Below are 21,369 nucleotides of genomic sequence, written 5' to 3'. Positions count from 1 at the left end.
TGGCCTATTATATCCTGAAGGGGCTTCTTCTCTGCTCTATTGATGAACTGGATTAAGCTAATGGAGCTGACCTGTTGTATTAATGAGCCCTGAGGCCAGATCTCCCCCACCTGCCAGCAGAAGCTGAAGGTGAAGGTGATGGTGTGGAGGCCGAAGGTAGTTACCCTTATCCCCCTCTCTACTCCTTTCTGACATCCACCTCCCTGCCAGGTCAGAGCCCTTAGCTTCCAGTGGTGGTACCAAGGTGCTCTGTTGAGGTTGCAGCCTTCACCCTGGGGTTCCAGTCAGCTGGGTTCTTAACACAGGTCTCAGTGCAGTAGGTGGGGGAGGGGTGTTGGAAACTGAGCATCCTTGCCCTCTGAAGGCTTCTTATTTGCACTATTGCTAGGTTTAAGCCAGCCAAGATAATCTGCAGAGCTAGATGTACCCTGAGCCCCAAACTTCCAGAGGCAGAGGCCCAAGATGGAGGACTAGTAGCTGAAGGCTGCAACCAGACTGCCCCTCTCTGCCCCTCTCCTCCAGCTGCCTTCTTGCCAGCTGTGATTAGAGCCCTGAGCTTCACATAGCTGTGGTAGCAAGGCACTCCCTCCAGGCTGGAGCCTTTGCCCCAAGATCTCAGCACTTGCTGGAGTCTTAGCACAATAGGTGGGGGAAGGGTCCTTGGACCTTCCTTCTTTCTTTTTCTTAAACTTGAGAATTCAACCTTCTATGTGTACCTTTTAAGTTGAAATGAGCAGAAGGGTCCCCCAGCTCTGTTCTTTTGATGTATTTGGTTTTGTGTTCCCCTTGAAGCACTTTATTTTTGATTGGTATGGAATGGTTTTCACAGAGGACTCCACTTTGGCTGTTTCTAAACTTTCATCTTGACTCCGCCTCAGTTTTTCATATTTTTAAATTCATCTTTTGATGAAATTAAATGGATGAGCTAATGACTATTTTTTCCTCTTATCTCTGACTGTAGAATAGAAGTATGAGAAGACAATATTCTGGAATGCTAGAACCAGTTTAAAATATAATAGGAAAATATTTTTAAAAAATAAATAAAAATGCAATAAAAATAGACATCATTATATTTTAAAACTAAGTTAATATGCCCCTGTTGCTATTTTATGAAATGTTGCCCTGACCTGGTAAAAGCATCTTTCCTTTTAAACCTTCAAGTATGCAAATATTAGTAGGTATCTTACTTGAATTTGCATTAACAACTAGAATAATATTACTCACATATATCATCTTTGCAGAGGTCAGATCCACAACTTCTTGCCCAGTTCTACTATGCAGATGAAGAGTTAAACCAAGTAGCTGCTGAATTGGACAGCTTGGATGGAAGAAAAGATCCACAGAGATGTACGTTACTAGTCAACCAGTTCCGTTCATGTCAGGTAAGGAAAATATGTTATCATAAAAAAGCACTTCTTAAGAACTTATTTTTCTTGATTTAATTCTAATGTGACTTTGGCTACTTTATTAAATTTATGTATATTTATTAGTATTGATAACTGTGCTGTGTTTAGACACTAAAGGTTATTCTAAAAGTATAAAACATAGCCTCCCCACAAGGAACTTACAATTAGATAGAAAAAATATATACATACAGATGAACTTTTTTCCTTTTTTTTGCACAAGATCATAAATAAATGAAAATCTAATTCACATGATAATGAGATTTAGAAAACCAGCTAACATGTAGTGATGACGTGAAGTGAAGCTCAAATGTGAACTTCCCCTTCAGGGCCAGGCACAAGGATGCTAAAAACTCTTATTATTAAAAATATATATTTATTGAAATATGTAAGGATAATGATTTCTAATTCTAACGAATTCTAAATCCACCCAAATAAACTCCTAGGTTCCACAAGGAACCACTTCTCCTGTGTTTCACAGACTACACTAATCCTCCCTGATCTAACTAACCCTATCCTATTCTAAATAAAACTACCACTATTATACTTACAATTCTTAACTTCACCTTCAATTTATAAAATAACAAAGGCTAGCTGGTTGAGCCTCAACAAGAATCAAGTTAGGACCAAGAGCTTTAACAGACTCAGAGTCCAAACCAAAGACCAGCTTTTTCTTTGGTCTTCTCAGAGTTAAATCAACGTATAAAAACCACAATAGATAGTCAATAGTGTTTCCCAAGTTGGGAAAGGAAAACACTAAGCTCCTTTAGGTCTTTCCCTCAGACAGAGAGAAAGGCAAAGATGTTGCTTCCTCCAACCCTGAGAGAGAGTCTCTGAGTGTGTGTCTCTACCAACTACCAGAGAGAGTAATTGACATAGAAAAAACAGTTATAACTGTCAACATTTGAAACCAACACGCTCTCTCAGTTCTGCTTCAAACTCTAATTCTTTCTCAGGCCAACCACTCTACTTCTTATCTCTAAACTAATAAAACAATACTTATTTTCTAATATCATCCTTATAATAGTGATATTCTATTACATTAATTAGCCAAAATTTACTCAGTGATTCCTTAGTGTATAGACACCTACTTTGTTTACAGTTCTTTGTTAGCACACAAAACACTACTATAAATATTTTGGTGCATATCAGACTTTCTTTTTCTAATAATTCTTTTTAACCTATTATTTATCTTGGAGTTTGAAGCATGAGATTTTTTTTTCTGGTTGTATTATGAGGATTCTCAGTCAAAGATTTGTTGTCTATAGTTTCCTTCTATTGTTACATTCTTAATTCAGGTTTCTTAATGGGTCATGTTCTTTTACTAGACCTTAAATTATCTTTACATATCCTGTCTTCAAGGTCAGGTTAGCTTCTTTAGAATTCATGTGTTTTTATAAAAATATTTCTGTTGCTTTTCTTCTGCCAAATTTTCCTCCCTACAACATTTTTACGTTTTATATTTTTAAAAAATCTCTCTTTTACTTCTTTAGATTCTTTATCATGGGTTCAATTTTTTTTTCTAATCTGCTAATTATGTTTTTAACTTTTTGCATCAAAAGCTCAAATATCTGACTTTTGTGAATTTTATTTCTTTTGAACTATTTTGGAATTCCTTTTTGTTGATCTAGGCTCTGATGAATCTACATTCTTTCTTTAATCAGACACTATCGGTTCATTTTCCCTCATATGATAATATTTGTTAAGAGAGTTCTGTTTTAAGGCAGCCAGGTGGCTCAGTAAATAGAGAGTGAGATCTAGAGACAGAAGGGCTAGGGTTCAAATCTGGTCTGAAATGCTTCCTAGCTGTGTGACCCTAGCCCTTATCATTCGAGGTTTTATTCATTTTTCCTTTTGGCTTTAAGATTCCCTGTTGATTTATTTGCTTGTGTGATGATTTTATTGAGGCATTTTCTCTTGATAGGTTTGATTTCCTAGCCCTTTTTTGTATTATCTATTCTTCACTTTCTGGCCACATTTCCTTTGGGTAAGCAGACTCTCAAAGTTGGATTATACCCCAGCCCCTTTCTATGGAGGGATTTTGGGTTTGCCAGCCTGGGTCCATGCCCTGAATAATCTAGGGAGTGAGTGGGAAGACAAGATTGACTCCTGCTTGGTTTTTTTTTTGTTTGTTTGTTTGTTTGAGGCCTAGAGAAACTGTCCTCATTTGTGCCCTATATCTCAACCCCTTGGATTTCCTCCCTCTGCTTATAGACTTTCCTTTATTTGGCTAGGCAGCATAAGTTTCTACTGCTTTTCATGGAGTGAAGGTAGGATAAGAGTTGTTGAAGTTTTGCAGGATTTCTGTCTTAGACCTCAGAGTAAAACCAGAATGTCTTCAGTTTCCAAGAGTTGTCTTTTTCTCTCCTTTCCTTTTCAGGGCTATGAAGAATCTGGGAATGGAGTATTGAAGGAGTGTTCTGTCAGGGTCTTTCTTGGAACTTAATTTTTTGAAGCATCTGTGGGTTCCTACCTTAGGGCTAAATCCAAATTAGTCCGCAAGTTTTCATATCTGTGGCAAACACATAGAAGTGATTGGGAGAGAGATGCTAGGTGTACACTCTTAAGTTTTAGAGTTTTCTAGCATTTCATAAGGAATTTACCTGCTCAGAATTCTTTTATATTTTAGATTTAGCTGTAATTACTGTATATCCAGGACATATCATTCCTTTTCAAGCATTAAGAGGGAGGGGATTAAAGAAGAAATAGTTACTAATCTTTTTTATTGCTAGTCATATGGCCTAAACTCCCAGAATATCATTTTGACAGTGTAATCTGAGTCTGTATCACAAGTGATCCATGTGGCTTTCTATTTGATATATAAAAAGAGCTTTAAAATAAATGAAATCTTACCTATACCAATGGTTCTCAGGTTGCCCAGCTGGCTTTTCAAGGGATCTGTCTTATTACTATTTCTGTCTTTTCTCCAGATCAATGTACTCATGGACTAGACCAGGCATAGACTATTCTATAAATTTATGTAAATAAAACCACTTGTTCCTTCTCATTTGCATTCTGGATACAAGAATACAATTATCCACCTAGTATTCTTTCCAAAGTTTTGTTCCCTGGTTTGATATTCATGATGAGTATATTCAGAAGTCCACCATCAGTTGATTCTATATGTAGTTGTTTATCTAAACCCTAAATAGTGAAATATTCCCAATTAAGAATCATAGTACAGTTTCTCTCCCATTACAATATGCTGTCCACCACATCCATAATTAAACAAATTATAACTGTGAAGAATTCAAATGAATAAAATCATTTTGAAAAATCATAAAAATCATAAAAAAGAATAAAAAATACAGAAAAATTTTACAAATCAATTTTTGCTATTAGACTCTTATTCAGAAGCAGAATTTGGTTACTCTTTGCCTCCTTTTGAATATACAAAATCATTCTTCACATAGAAATATGATTCAAATCCATAACTTACTAGTTTCACATAACTTTCTGACACAGTTTAAGGACCACACTTTGATTCCATTGGCCAGCATTAGAAAGTAATTCAGATAAAATTTTGAAATCAAAACCAGAAGTCCATAATTATCTAATTAAAAAGTAAGTGAATTCTCAATTTCAGCATTCAATCATTTTTTTCCTCTTCCAATTCAGTCTTGATGGAATCATATGAAAGCTTTTTTTCCCACCTCAGCAATAGTGTCAGTATTTCTCCCTTACACACAGTTAAAAATTTTGATCTTTAATTTTTTTGTAACTGCTAGAGAAAATGTAATACTTTCCAAAATCAAATAAACTCCAACACATTAACCTTTGCATTTAAAAAGATTTACAGAGATTTATATGTCTTTTTTTTTTTAAACCCTTACCTTCCGTATTGGAATCAATACTGTGTATTGGTTCCAAGGCAGACGAGTGGTAAGGGCTAGGCAATGGGGGTTAAGTGACTTGCCCAGAGTCTGAGGCCAGATTTGAACCTAGGACCTCCTGTCTCTAGGCCTGGCTCTCAGTCCTCTGAGCTACCCAGCTACCCCCGAGATTTATATATCTTAAAGACATTTTTTCAAACTTTGAATCTATCAGTCTTCTAGCAACTGTGAAATAGAATTTACACATTTTTGGGAAAGTTCCCTCTCTTTTCAGGGATATAAATCTCCAACAAATATATAGAAATGTCCTTGGCATTTTTACTGGCTGTCCCTCATGTATGGAGTAGTCTCTCATCTCCCTTTTCATCTCTGCCTCCTGTGTTTCCTGGTTTACCTGGCTTCCTTCAAGATTCAGCTAAAGGACTACTTTATACAAGAAGCCTTTCCTAATCCCTTTGAATTCTAGTACCTTCGTTCTGTTGATTATTTTATATTTATCCTTTATAACTTGTTTGCACATAATTATTTGTACATTGTCTTCCCCACTGGATTGTAAGTTTCTTGAAGTCAGGAACAATCTTTTGCTTGTCTTTGTATCACCAGAACATAACATAATACTTGACAGATAGAAGGTTCTTAAAAAATATTTATTGATGGATTTTCAACTTATTTTTCATATTTTCCTTCTATTGTAGTCAGTATATCACTATGCAAAGTTAGGATAGGAAAGAGGGAATTTTTTTCCTCAAGCTTAAAAAAAAATCTTGACAGTTTATTTACTGATTAAATATCTACTTTTCCCTTTAATGTACTTAACTTTTCAAAATGAGTAAAAAAGTTCAATTAACTTTACATTAGCGTATATGTGTTGTTAAATCACTATTCTTTAAAATGGTTTAAAGTTCAAAATGAGAAACAGCAAGTGGGTTTAGACATTTCAAGATATTTTATTTACTTTCAAATACTTGATAGTCATATACTTGATAGACATAGATCTTAATTCATTCATGCTTTACTCATCTTGGGTATTTCTTTTCTGTGACCTTCATACATTCCCCAGGAGAAGGTGGACACCCAACAGACTAGAGGGCTTTCTTGCTTTCTCTTGACATTATGAGTGTGCCAGTGAAATGCTGACTGTCCACCTGTCCTCCCATGCCCTTGCCCCCCAAAACAACCTATCTTTTCTTCCAATCCTACAACTCCTAGATGGCATCCTTTGTGCCTCTTCTTGGAGTTCTACACACATAATCTCTTTTAGTCAGTTCATGCCTATCAGTTGTTTCTCCATTGTCCTCTGTAATGTCATTTTTAGTTCTGCAGAAGCAATTATATCCCATACTCTGCTGCCAAAAAGCAATTCCAGTAGAACATTAATATTGTTATTCAAAAATTTATATATTTTTGGATAATCTGAATTGTTAAGCAGAAAACAAACATGAACATTCCCAAAAACAAAAAAATAGAAGATTGTATTTGAAATCCCCATATTTTATGTAAAACTTTTAAGTATATACTAATTCAATTTTAGTTTCAAAGCTATTCTGCTTGTCTGTTTCCTTTTGAACTTCTGCCTGTTTTCATCTGTGCATATTTCAAAATATTTCATCAATACTCTTTTCTTTATTTTCTTTTTATGCCATTACTATAACCATTTACTTTCTCATCTCTCTTCCTCTTAAAAAAACAAAACCTTTCTCTTATAACAAATTACCATAGTTAAGCAAAACAAATCCATATACTGACCACATCTAAAAATACATGTCTCATTCTACATCAGTAATCCATTAAAATTCCATCAGAAAGTAGGAAGCATGTGTCATTATTAGTCTTATTTGGAGTCGTGGTTTGTCACAGCATTGACAAAAAAAAATTCTGAAGACTTTCTAACTGCTTTTTTTCTTTACAGTGTTATAGACATCATAAGTTCCCCTCCAGGTTCTGTTGGCTTCCCTCTGCATCAATTAATACAAGTTTTCCCAGTTTTAAAAAATACTTCCTTAAGTCATTTCTTATAGCAAAATAATATTCCATTATGTTAATATACCATATTTTTTTTATCCATTCTTCAACTAATAGGCACTTCCTTAGTTTCCTTTTCTTTGCTTCAACCAAAAGTGTTACCATAAACATATGGGTTCTTTCCTTCCCGTTTGATCTCATTGAAGTACATGCCTGATATTGGTACTGCTAGGTTAAAAGTATGTACAGTTTAGTACTTTTAAAGGGATTTTCTTAATCTCTCCCTTTGTCTCTTTAAGAGAGAAACAGAAGGATTTCTAAATAGAAACTGACAGGTGTCTCTGAGAGAGAGCTCAAGATTTGGTTACCTAGGAGATGAGGAAAATATGTAAGGAAGGAATCAGTTGATAATTGAGATTTTGCCTCTGGACCTGGAGGGAACAGGAGGTCAGTCTCAGCCTCTCAGTCAAGAACCATTACTGACAGTTTTTATTACTGACAGTTGGGCTAGAGAAATGGATTTAAGGAGTTCATAGGTGATAAATGTTTATTCATTAGTATAGGTAGGTAGTTAGTGAATAAATTTATAGGTAGAGTAGGTTAGATTAGGCCTGGTCTGGCCAGGCAGAAGAACTTATCCTTGATGACAGTTTTAGCAGGGTTTTTTAGAAATTTTAATTAGGATTAGGAATTTAGGTATAGTCATATGGTATTAGAGTAATAATCTCTCTTTCCTCCTTTCAATTTTCTATCTGTATTTTTTCTCAGATTAAACTAAGCATTTTATCAAACTGCTCTCCTCACTTTTGTCAAACTCCTATCAATTAACCCTTATATTACCTTTGGAGGAATGACTTCAAACTGCTTTCCAACATGCCTAGAATAATTCATAGCTCCATACCAAGTACATTAGTGAACATATACTCTCAATTCACTCAGATAATTTTCATTTTCCTTTTTGATTACCTTTGAGAATCTGATGCATATAAGGTAGAACCTCATAGTTGTGTTATTTTGCACTTCTTTTAGTATTAGTGAATTTGGAGCATTTTTATATGGTTGTTGATTGTTTATTTTTCTTCTTTTGAGAATTGACTTTTTATCTTTTAACTCATTTATTTACCAACAAATGACTCTTATTCTTGTATATTTGAATCACTCAGTGGTAGGAGTAGTGAGGCTGGTGGCAGAGGTCCTAAGTTCAAATTCCACTTATGATACTACTTTTGTGTTTGTTCTCTTTGAAATATTCAGGCTTGATTTCATGTCATAAAGCTCCTTCCAGTTCTAGATCTCTGCTCTCTGACTTTTATTGGAGTAACTTGCCATAATAATTTCCCCAGTTGTTTCTCTTAAGATTTTAGCTGCATTTCTTTTTCATTTTTATAATTCTAAACATTAATTTTATCCCTTGTGATCTCTATATCTTATTTAGTTAAGAACATTTCTCTGCAGAATTGTGGAAGGTATCTCCTTCCTTTCTCCTCTAATTTGTTTATGATTTAGCCATTTATAGCTAGGACATTGGTGTATAGAGTATGATTTTGGCCTAGATCTAATTTCTTTATATGTTTAGTTTTGTTTTTTTACATTTTTTGAGTTATAATTCTAGTCCTCAATCCTACACTCCCATCCACTGAGAAGACAAGCAAAATTATAACAATTATGCACATGAAATAATGCAAAAAATATTTCCATATTAGCCATATCTCAAAAAGCAGTAACAAAAAATAAAATTATACTTCAGTTTTCAATCAGAGTTCATCATTTCTCTGTCTGGTGATAGCATTTGTTCCTTTGAAATTGTACTTTGAAATAATCCTTTGAAATTGTCTTGGATCATTGTATTAATCAGAGTACCCAAGTATTTCACAGTTGATCATCATTACAACATGGCTATTACTGTGGACAATGGTCTCTCAGTTTTTTTCACTTCACTTTGCTTTTTTTAATATAGATATTCACTTTTTTTTCTGGAACCACATCCTCATAATTTCGACAGTAGTGTTCCATCACAATCGTATACCATAACTTGTTCAGCCATTCTTTATTTAATGAGCATCCTCTTAATTTCTAGACCTTTACTACCATGAAAAGACCTGCAATGAATATTTTTATCCATATTGGTCCTTTTCCCCTCTCTTTAATTTTTTTGGGGTACAGACCTAGTAGTGTATTTCTCGATCAAAGTTTATATATGGGTGGGGGGAGGCAGAATCAAGATGGCATCTTAGAAGTAGCAAAAGTACAGAATTCTGTGAAAACCCTTCTTCACCAATCAAAAACAAAGTGCTTTGAGGGGACAGAAAACCAAATCTAACAACAGGACAGAGTTGGAGGACCCCCCTGCTCCATTCAACTTAAAAGGTGTGCAAAGAATCCTGAATCCTCAGGTATAAGGAAAGGAAGAAAGAAGGTCCCAGGACCCCTCCCCCACCTACTGTGCTGAGTCTCTGGTGTTCACTGAATCTGGGGGCGAGGGCTCCAGCCTTGCTTCTGCAGCTATAACAGGCTCGGGACTCTGACCACAGCTGCCGGGGAGGCAGCTGGAGGAGAGTTGTGGAGGGGAGGGCAGCCTAGTTGCACTTACTACTCTCCATCTTAGGCTTCCGCTTCTTGAGATTTTGGCCGCAGGGCACATCTAGCTCCATAGATCAGCTCTGCCCTAGCTTAATCTAGTTATTCAATAGGGCAGATAGGAAGCCTTCAGAAGGCAGGGAAGGTCATTCTCCAACACCCTCCCCCATCTACTGCATTGAGAGCCTCCATAAGAATCCTCCTGTCTTGGATCCCAGGGTGAAAGCTACAACTACAAGAGAATACCTTGATAGCAGGGCAGGAAGCACAGCTCACTTCAGCCTCCACACCTTCACCTACACCTTTAGCTTCTGCTGCCAGCTGGGAAAGACGTGATCTCAGGGCTCATTAATACTCCATCAGCCTAATCTAGTCAAAGAGCAGAGCAGAGAAGAAGCCTCTTCAGGACAGAATAGACCAAACCCACAGATACAACAAATAATCAGAGGAGCAAAATTACAGCCAATAATAGGGGGGAAAGAAGAAAAAAATATGAGTAAACAACAGAAAAAGAAAAAAGAAATTACAATCAACAACTTCTATCCAGGTAATGAATGAAGAGCAAATGGAACAGAGGAACACCAAGGAACATCAAGAAAAAACACAGAAACTCCAGTGAATTTGACTTGGGCTTTGGAAGAACTCAAAACACAATTCAAAAAACAATTAAGAGAGGCTGAAGATAATTGAGAAAAGAATTTAAAAAGCAAAATAGGTCATCTGGAAGTAGAGGGACATGAACTAAAATAAGAAAATAGCGTCTTGAAAACCAGAGTTGACCAGCTTAAAAATGAGACAAAGTAAAAGATGACCTACAAAGAAAAAGATCATAAGGAGGATAACCAAAAAGCCAGTAATGAAATTAAGACTTTAAAAATTATAATCCAACAACTTGAAGCAAATGACTTCACAAGGCAACAAGAGTCTATAAAACAAAATCAAAAGAATAAAAAAATTGAGGAAAATATGAAACACCTCATTGATAAAACTATGAACCTAGAAAATAGATCCAGAAGAGACAATTTAAGAATTATTGGACTACTGGAAAATCATGACAAAGGAAAAGGCCTGGACATCATTCTACCGGAAATTATCCAAGAAAACTGCCCCAACATTCTTGAAAAAGTGGAGATTGAGAGAATCCACAGATCATCTGCTGCATTTAATCCCCAATTGACAATGCCCAGGATTTGTTATAGCCAAATTCAAGAACTACCCAGACCAAGGAAAAGATGCTATAAGTTGCTAAGAAGAAACCATTCAGATATCCTGGAATCACAGTTAGGATAACATAGGACTTGACTGTATCCACACTGAAGGACCAGAAGGCTTTATTTCAGAAAGCAAGAGAATTAGGTCTACAACCAAGAATCAACTACCCAGCAAAAATGACTATATTCTTGCAGGATAAAGTAGGGTTATTTAATAAAATAGAAGGTTTCCAAGCATTCCTAAAGAAAAGACCTAATGAACAGAAAATTTGATGCCCAAACACAGAACTCAAGAGAATTATTAAAAAGTAATTAAGAAGTGGGGAAAAACCCCCTTTTTAAAAAAAGAACTCAATAAGTTCAAATTATTTGTATTCCTATAAGAAAAGATAATATTGGTAACTCTTTTTTGAAAAATATATTTTATTTGATCATTTCCAAGCATTATTCGTTAAAGACATAGATCATTTTCTTTTCCTCCCCCCCACCCCCCATAGCCGACGCGTAAGTCCACTGGGCATTAGATGTTTTCTTGATTTGAACCCATTGCTTTGTTGATAGTATTTGCATTAGAGTGTTCATTTAGAGTCTATCCTCTGTCATGTCCCCTCAACCTCTGTATTCAGGCAGTTGCTTTTCTCGGTGTTTCCACTCCCACAGTTTGCCCTCTGCTTATGAATGGTGTTTTTTTCTCCTGGATCCCTGCAAGTTGTTCAGGGACATTACACCGCCACTAATGGAGAAGTCCATTACATTCGATTATACCACAGTGTATTAGTCTCTGTGTACAATGTTCTCCTGGTTCTGCTCCTCTCGCTCTGCATCACTTCCTGGAGGTTGTTCCAGTCTCCATGGAACTCCTCCACTTTATTATTCCTTTTAGCACAATAGTATTCCATCACCAACATATACCACAGTTTGTTCAGCCATTCCCCAATTGATGGGCATCCCCTCGTTTTCCAGTTTTGGGCCACCACAAAGAGCGCAGCTATGAATATTTTTGTACAAGTCTTTGTGTCCATTATCTCTTTGGGGTACAGACCCAGCAGTGCTATGGCTGGGTCAAAGGGTAGATATTCTTTTGTCGCCCTTTGGGCATAGTTCCAAATTGCCCTCCAGAATGGTTGGATCAGTTCACAGCTCCACCGGCAATGAATTAATGTCCCTACTTTGCCACATCCCCTCCAGCATTCATTACTTTCCTTTGCTGTTATGTTAGCCAATCTGCTAGGTGTGAGGTGATACCTCAGAGTTGTTTTGATTTGCATCTCTCTGATTATAAGAGATTTAGAACACTTCTTCATGTGCTTGTTAATAGTTTTGATTTCTTTATCTGAGAACTGCCTATCCATTTCCCTTGCCTATTTATCAATTGGAGAATGGCTTGATTTTTTGTACAATTGTTTTAGCTCATTATAGATATGAGTAATTAAACCTTTGTCAGAGGTTTCTATGAAGATTTTTTCCCAATTTGTTGTTTCCCTTCTGATTTTAGTTATATTGGTTTTGTTTGTACAAAAGCTTTTTAGTTTGATGTAGTCAAAATTATTTATTTTACATTTTGTGATTCTTTCTATATCTTGCTTGGTTTTAAAGCCTTTCCCCTCCCAAAGGTCTGACATGTATACTATTCTGTGTTTACCCAATTTACTTATGGTTTCCTTCTTTATGTTTAAGTCACTCACCCATTTTGAATTTATCTTGGTGTAGGGTGTGAGGTGTTGATCTATTCCTAGTCTCTCCCACACTGTCTTCCAATTTTCCCAGCAGTTTTTATCGAATAGTGGATTTTTGTCCCAAAAGCTGGGATCTTTGGGTTTATCGTATACTGTCTTGCTGAGGTCGCTTTCCCCCAGTCTATTCCACTGATCTTCCTTTCTGTTTCTTAGCCAGTACCAAATTGTTTTGATGACTACTGCTTTGTAATATAGTTTTAGGTCAGGGACTGCAAGGCCCCCATCATATGGGGTTTTTTTTCATTATTTCCCTGGATATCCTTGATCTTTTGTTCTTCCAAATGAACTTTGTTATGGTTTTTTCTAAATCAGTGAAGAAGTATTTTGGTAGTTCAATGGGTATGGCACTAAATAGATAAATAAGTTTGGGTAGGATGGTCATTTTTATTATATTGGCTCGTCCTATCCATGAGCAGTTAATGTTTTTCCATTTGTTCAAGTCTAGTTTTAGTTGTGTGGAGAGTGTTTTGTAGTTGTGTTCATATAGTTCCTGTGTTTGTCTTGGGAGGTAGATTCCTAGGTATTTTATTTTGTCTAAGGTGATTTTGAATGGGATTTCTCTTTCTAGTTCTTGCTGCTGAGCTGTGTTGGAGATATATAGAAAAGTTGATGATTTATGTGGGTTTATTTTGTATCCTGCAACTTTGCTAAAGTTGTTGATTATTTCAATTAGCTTTTTGGTTGAATCTCTAGGAATCTTTAAGTAGACCATCATGTCATCCGCAAAGAGTGATAACTTGGTCTCCTCCTTGCCTATTTTGATGCCTTCAATTCCTTTATCTTCTCTAATTGCTACTGCTAGTGTTTCTAGTACAATGTCAAATAGTAGAGGTGATAATGGGCATCCTTGTTTCACTCCTGATCTTATTGGGAATGCATCTAGTTTATCCCCATTGCAGATGATATTAGCTGTTGGTTTTAGATATATACTGTTTATTATTTTTAGGAATGACCCTTCTATTCCTATGCTTTCTAGTGTTTTTAATAGGAATGGGTGTTGTATTTTATCAAAGGCTTTTTCTGCATCTATTGAGATAATCATGTGGTTCTTGCTAGTTTGCTTGTTGATGTGGTCAATTATGTGGATGGTTTTCCTAATGTTGAACCAGCCCTGCATCCCTGGTATGAATCCTACTTGATCATGGTGAATGATCCTTCTGATAACTTGCTGGAGTCTTTTTGCTAGTATCCTATTTAAGATTTTTGCATCTATATTCATTAGGGAGATTGGCCTATAGTTTTCTTTCTCTGTTTTTGACCTGCCTGGTTTTGGAATCAGTACCATGTTTGTGTCGTAAAAGGAGTTTGGTAGAACTCCCTCTTTGCTTATTATGTCAAATAGTTTGTATAGTATTGGGATTAACTGTTCTCTGAATGTTTGATAGAATTCACAGGTGAATCCATCAGGCCCTGGGGATTTTTTCTTAGGAAGTTCTTTGATGGCTTGTTGGATTTCAATTTCTGATATGGGATTATTTAAGAATTCTATTTCCTCTTCTGTTAGTCTAGGCAGTTTGTATTTTTGTATATATTCATCCATTTCTCCTAAATTGGTGTATTTATTGCCATATAATTGGGCAAAGTAATTTCTAATGATTGCCTTAATTTCATCTTCATCGGAGGTGCTGTCCCCCTTTTCATCTTTAATGCTATGAATTTGCTTTTCTTCCTTCCTTTTTTAAATTAGATTGACCAGTACTTTGTCTATTTTGTTTGTTTTTTCAAAGTACCAGCTTCTTGTCTTATTTATTAAATCAATAGTTCTATCACTTTCGATTTTATTAATTTCTCCCTTAATTTTTAGGATTTCTAATTTGGTTTTCTGCTGGGGGTTTTTAATTTGATTGCTTTCGAGTTTTTTCATTTGCATTTCCAATTGATTAATCTCTGCTCTCCCTTGTTTGTTAATATAAGCATTCAGGGATATGAATTTACCTCAGATTACTGCTTTGGCTGCATCCCAAAAGGTTTGAAAGGATGTTTTGCCATTGTCATTTTCCTCGATGAAATTAATTGTTTCTATGATTTCTTCTTTAACTAAACGGTTTTGGAGTATCATATTGTTTAATTTCCAATTGGTTTTAGGTTTGGTTTTCCATGTACCTTTACTAATCATTATTTTTATTGCCTTGTGATCTGAGAAGGCTGCATTTATTATTTCTGCTTTTTTGCATTTGTATGCCATGTTTCTGTGACCTAATGTATGGTCAATTTTTGTGAATGTGCCATGTGGTGCTGAGAAGAAGGTGTATTCCTTTTTATCCCTATTTATTTTTCTCCATATGTCTATTAATTCTAATTTTTCTAAGATTTCATTCACTTCTTTTACCTCTTTCTTATTTATTTTTTGATTTGATTTATCTAAATTTGATAATGGTTGGTTTAAGTCTCCCACTAATATGGTTTTACTGTCTATTTCTTCCTTCAGTGCTATATTATTTGGTGCATACATGTTGATTAATGATATTTCCTCATTGTCTAGAGTGCCTTTTAACAAAATATAAATACCTTCCCTATCCCTTTTGATCAGGTCTATTTTTGCATTGGCTTTATCAGATATCATGATTACCACTCCTGCCTTCTTTCTATCAGTTGAGGCCCAGAAGGTCTTACTCCATCGTTTAATTCTGACCTTGTGGGTGTCAACCCGCCTCATGTGTGTTTCTTGAAGACAACATATGGTAGGGTTTTGGATTCTAATCCATTCTGCTATTCGTCTATGTTTTATGGGTGAGTTCATCCCATTCACGTTCAAAGTTATGATTGTCATTTGTGGACTCCCTGGCATTTTGATTGCCTTCCCTAATTCTAACCTTTTCTTCTTCGGCTCTACCTTTTAGTCCAGTGATTTACTTTGAATCAGTCCCCCTTGTCCCCTCCCTTGATGTTTCCCTTTTTAGTCCCTCCCTTTTTCTTCCCTCCCCCTCCCCCCTCTCTTTCCCTCCCTTTTTGTTCTCCCTCTCCCCCTCCCCCCCTTGGTTTTCCCTTCTCCTTACCCTTGTTGGGTAAGATAGAATTCAAGATCCCAATGGATCTGGATGTTTTTCCCTCTCAGAGTTGATTTCCCTGAGATTGAGGTTTAAGTAAACCCCCCCCTCTTCCTCTCCTTCTTATAGGAGTTTTCTTCCCCTCCCCTTCCCATGTGAATCTTTGTGTGAGAACGATTATTCTATTTGGTCTTTCTTTACCCCCTATTTATACATTACATTTTCCCCACATATTAGTATACATAGGTTGATATAAATGTAGTCCTTATAGAAGAGAGTTTGAGTAAAAGAAGAAGATAACATTTTTCCCCTTTCCTTGATATTTACCTTTTCAGGTATTCCTTGCTCTTTGATTTTTGGTATCAAACTTTCCACAGAGCTCTGGTCTTTTCTTTGCAAAAAGTTGGAAGTCTTCTATTTTGTTGAATGCCCATACTTTCCCTTGGAAGTATATAGTCAGTTTTGCTGGGTAGCTGATTCTTGGTTGGAGACCCAGCTCTCTTGCCTTTCTGAAGATCATGTTCCATGCCTTACGGTCATTCAGAGTAGAACTTGCAAGGTCTTGTGTGACCCTGATTGGCATTCCTTTATATCTAAATTGTCTTTTTCTGGCTTCCTGTAGGATTTTTTCTTTTGTTTGATAGCTTTGGAATTTGGCAGTTACATTCCTGGGAGTTGTCTTTTGGGGGTTTAGTGTAGAAGGTTTTCTGTGAGCTCTGTCAGTGGCTGTATTGCCCCCTTGTTCTAGAATCTCTGGGCAATTTTCTTTGATTATATCTTGTATCACCATGTCCAGTTTGGTGTTTATTTCTGGCTTTTCTGGGAGTCCAATTATTCTTAAATTATCTCTTCTCCCTCTATTTTCCAGATCTATCACCTTGTCGGTGAGATATTTTATGTTCTCTTTTAATTTCTTGGTGTTTTGGCTTTGCTTTATTAGTTCTTGCTTTAAAGCCTGGTTTTCTTTTACAGTTTGGTCAAACTGGTTTTGTAGATGCGTGAATTTCTTTTGCATTATTTCCCACTTTTCCTCCCAGAAGGCTTCCATCTTTTTGGTCATTTCTGATTCAAATTCTTCATGGGTTTGTGGAGAGTTTCCATTTCCTTTGGAAGATTTTGGAGCATTTTCTTGTATATCTTCTTCTATCTGCTCTGTATTTTGTATTTTGGCTCCATAGAATGTGTCCAAAGTCACCCCTTTCTTCTTATTTTTCTTGGTATTTTGGGGCTTCTGTGCTTCTGTGGAGTTTGCCATCTCTGAATGTGGAGGATTAGCTTTTCTTATCTCTGTCTGGTGTTCAGAGGCTTTAGTCCTGGGCAGATTGTCAGTTCTATGAGCTTTCCCTGGGTTAAACTGAATATGCCTCACTGGAACTGGAATGGGAGGGTCGGACCACGAGGCCACACTCTCCCCCCGGCTCTCTGGGTCGGGTTCCTTTCCGGAGGTTGCCTTCAGAATCGCTGGCCGTGAGGCTGTTTCGTTGGCCTGCGGGGGGATGGGCTGCAGCTTCCCCAAGCTCCGATGGCAGGGACTTTCACTGAGACTTAGATAGCAGGATCCAGCCCGTGAGGCTGTCTTGCCCACCCTGAGGGTTGCTGTTGTTTCGACCCTACTCTCTGCCGGGGGAGCTCCGAGGGCTGTGACTTTCACTGGGACTCGGATAGAAGGCCCTGAGGGTTGTTGTTCCGAGGACCCTGCTCTCTGAGCCCGGCGGGGCTGCGGCTTCCGGGAGCCTTGGACTCTGCGCTCCTACCCCTTAGGTCCGAGTGATCTCGGGTTCTGGCTTTTGAAGGGAGCCGTACCTTTTGATCCGGGTCCAGGTCCAGAAGGAGGGTTCCCAGGGTCTGTGCTCTTGATCGTTTTGAATTTCGGCACCTTAGGAGCTTGTAGTTTGAGATCGGTCGGGAAGGGCTTTCCGGAGATCTGAACTTTAGCTTTCTCTAAGCCGCCATCTTAACCGGAAGTCCCAATATTGGTAACTCTTAAAAATTGTTATCATCATAGTAGCTAGAAGAAGTATATTTAGAGGGAACAGGGACAAAATGTATAGGATGAAATGTCAAAAACATATATATGTGTATGTGTGTGTGTATATATATATATGAACTAGTGGCTATGTGATATGGAAATCACATTAAAAGACATATATATTAATTTAAGGTCGCCAAGGAATTCAGCTATGTAATTCCTAAATGAAAACTCAAGTCAGCAGTCAACCTTTTATGGAGTTTTTTTTTTTAATTACTAACAGGAGGAAGAAAGGTATGAGAGAGAGAGAGAGACAGAGAGAGAGAGAGAGAGAGAGAGAGAGAGAGAGAGAGAGAGAGAGAGAGAGAGAGAGAGAGAAAGGGAAAGGGGAGAAAAGGGAATAGGGCTTAAATACCCACTCTACTTAGGCTGGGCCAAGGGCCCGAGGCCTTGGATAGCCGAGGCAAAGAAAAGAGATCAGTCCCTATCACTCACGTGACCAAAATAGAGAAACAGTCCAAGGGCCTTCACTCCAAGCACCAGGCTCCAACAACCACACTCTCCCTCCACACAGGAAGTTCACAGACTCCTCATCTGTCCTCTACCTCACTTCCTGTGTCTCACCTGTGCCAGTGGTGGCTCTAGCTTCACCCAGGACCACCCAGAGAGCTGTCCCCTTTGCACATGTCTGTTGAAGGTCATATTCTCAAATAATTAAATTTTGAGCTTTGCTGCAGCCCTTCCTAAATCCTGTTACCCTGAGTAGGGTGGAGATTGTAGTTTCCAAGACCTGATTCTGTCATTCCAAGTATCTCCATTGTTATTGATCAGGAAATAGCCAAATCCCATCCTCTAAAGAATGGTTTGAACAGGGTTGAGTAGTTTTGAAATTCACAGCTAAAAAAGAAAGGATAATACTAAGAAAAATGGGAAAAGAAATAAAATGGGGTAATTTTATATTTCCTAAAGAAGTGCATGGGGGGAAGTGGGGAGAATGGAAGGGTAAAAGAGGTTGGAGACAGTTTCCAAGAAAAATTTAATCATTATAGTGGGAAGGGCCAGAAAAGTTCAAATGGGAAAAAAACTTCCAACTCCAAATTCAATCATCATCATCATCATCACCAATAACAACAGCAACATCAATAGTAGCAGCATCAACAACAACAACAGCAGCTGCAACAACAGAAGCAGCAGCAACATTATCAACACCAACATCATTGTCATCAACAGCAGCAGCATCAGCAACAACATCGTCAACATCATCAACATCACCATCATCATCATCATTAATAACATCAACATTATCAACATCAACAACACCACCAACATTATCATCATAAATATCTACATAATCATTAACATCAACATCAGCAGCAGCAATAGCATCAGCAACATCAGCATCAGCATTAACATCATCAACCACATTCATGGTAGAGAAGAGAAACTTCTGGGCCTAGAGTTAGGAAGATATGAGTTCAAATTTGAAGTTAGATATTTAATAGCAGTTTGACTTTGAACAATTCACTTAAATACTATTTACCTTAATTTCCTTAATTGTAAAGTGTAGTGACAATAGCACCTACCCATCAGGATTGTATAAGAATAAAATTAGATAACATTTATAAAGTGTTTAGCACACCCCTGCCCCAAATAAAAGGGCATATTCAGTTTTGTAACCCTTTGGGCATAGTTTAAAATCATTTTCCAGAATATTTGGACCAGTTCACAGTTCCACCAGTAGTTCATGATATACCTATTTCTCCTGTAGGAAATATTGGAATGTAAAGAGTTTAAACATATGATTTCTCTCCTTTCATCCTTTATCATTTCTCATGCATGTTTATCTTGGTATGCTTCTCTTGAGTCTTGTATTTGCATGTCACATTTTCTTTTTAATTCTAGTCTTTTCATCAGGAATGCTTGAAAGTCCTCTATTTTTTTAAATATCCATCTTCAGTTTTGCTCTATATGTTGTTCTTGGTCGTAATCCTAGCCCCTGTGCCTTCCTAAATATCATAGTCCAAGCTCTCCACTCCTTTACTGTGGTATCTGTTAAATCTTGTGTAATCTTGATTGTGGCTCCACAGTGTTTGAATTCTTTCCTTTTGACAGCTTGCAGTATTTTCTCCTTGACCACTTGGCTATAATGTTCCTTAGTGTTTTAATTTTGTGATCTCTTTCAGGAGATGGTTGGTTGATTCTTTCCATTTCTGCCCTCTAGATCTATTTTATTGGAGTAGTTTTCCTTGGTAATTTCTTAAAATATGATGTATACGCTCTTTTTTTATAAGTCTCTAGGTAGTTCAATAATTCTTAAATTATCTCTCCTTGATTTATTTCTCAAGTTAGTTGTTTTTCTAATAAGCTATTTCACATTTCTTTTATTTTTTATTCTTTTGGATTTGGTTGATTGTTTCTTTATGTCTCATGAAGTTATTAGCATCCTATTACTCAATTCTAATTTTAAAGAAATTATTTTGTTTAGTTTGCTTTTGTAATTAGTTTTCTTAATGACTAATTTTGCTTTTAAAAGAGTTCTTTTCTTCAGTGAATTTTCATGCCTCCCTTACCATTAGACCAATTCTGCTTTACAAGACATTTTTTTCAGCACTTTTTTTGCCTGTTACCAAGTTGTTAATTCTCCAGTTCATAATTTTCTTATATCATTGTCATCTTTTCTCTATTTTTTTCTTCTGTCATTCTTGGCTTTTTCCTTAACTCAGGAATTTTTGTTGGACTTTGGCCTAATTAGTATATTTCTTTCTTGTCACTGTTTTCACATTGTTATCTTCTTATGAGTTTGTGTCTTGGTCTTCTTTCTCACTGTAGTAGTTTTTATGGTCAACTGTTGTTTTGTTTGTTTGTTTGCTGTTTGTTTGGTTTTCCAGCCTATTTCTTTACTTTGAACTTTATGTTAAAGATGATCCCTGCTCACCTTGGAGTGGGAATGTATTGTGCCACACTTTAGGCTTTTTCATATGGTTGTTTTCAGAGCTAATTCTGAAACTGTAAATTTTCAGTACTTCCAAGGTTGTGTGATCCTGGGAGAGGTATGGTCACTCCTCTCCTAGTTTGTACTATGCTCCCTTGAAAACACTGGTGTTCTTCTTGGCCCTGCAAGTGGAATCAGGACCTCTGTTCTCCTGAAATCACAAATGCTAGTGCTCTTCTCTGCCATGGAATTGCAACCAGGACACATGCTCCCTTTTGAGTGATCACAAGTACTATTCTCTGTCCTGGAACCAGGATATAGAACTCTTTTATGGTCAGTAGAGTTGCCAATCAATGCCAACTGTGACAAGAAAGGAAATCCTGTACTCTATTTTTGATTAGTTGTCCAATCCCCATATCATCTCTAAGCTGAGAGTTCTTAAATCTGCTGCTGCTGCTGCTACATTCTCCAAGACATGCTGCTGGCCTGTGCCCATCCTCAGTGTTACAGAACTTTCCTCTCAATCTCCTAAATTGTATTAGTCTGGAAAAATGTCTCACCTCCAACCTTTTGTTGACTTTATTGCTCCAAAGATTTGAGATATAATTTTAAAGTTGTTTGGAGGAGAATGTTGGGTGTGGAAAGGAAAACTGAAGCAAATTTTGGACTTTCTGCCACTCAGGTAGAACAAACAGGAGTTGGAAGTTTAGAGTGAAATCTATGGACAGCAATGAGAGGTGGTGGGGGATGTGGCAACTG

General features: G+C 36.9%; 1 protein-coding gene across 8 annotated transcripts in view; it reads left to right on the top strand.

Moving 5' to 3' along the window:
- ZFYVE28 (zinc finger FYVE-type containing 28) overlaps positions 1–21,369 on the top strand; it is a 267,258-nt gene that overhangs the window by 75,558 nt on the left and 170,331 nt on the right. For all 8 annotated transcript variants that reach the window (XR_008913103.1, XM_007496838.3, XM_007496839.3 and 5 more), the window contains one exon: positions 1,242–1,382. Coding sequence is in view for 5 of the 8 variants with exons in the window: in XM_007496838.3 (XP_007496900.1) it covers positions 1,242–1,382 (141 nt within the window). In the remaining 3 variants the exon portion in view is untranslated. The remainder of the gene's footprint in view (positions 1–1,241; positions 1,383–21,369) is intronic.

The sequence above is a fragment of the Monodelphis domestica genome, chromosome 6 (assembly GCF_027887165.1).
Source record: "Monodelphis domestica isolate mMonDom1 chromosome 6, mMonDom1.pri, whole genome shotgun sequence".
NCBI classification, from domain to species: Eukaryota; Metazoa; Chordata; class Mammalia; order Didelphimorphia; family Didelphidae; genus Monodelphis; species Monodelphis domestica.
This window is presented reverse-complemented; position numbering and strand designations above follow the sequence as displayed.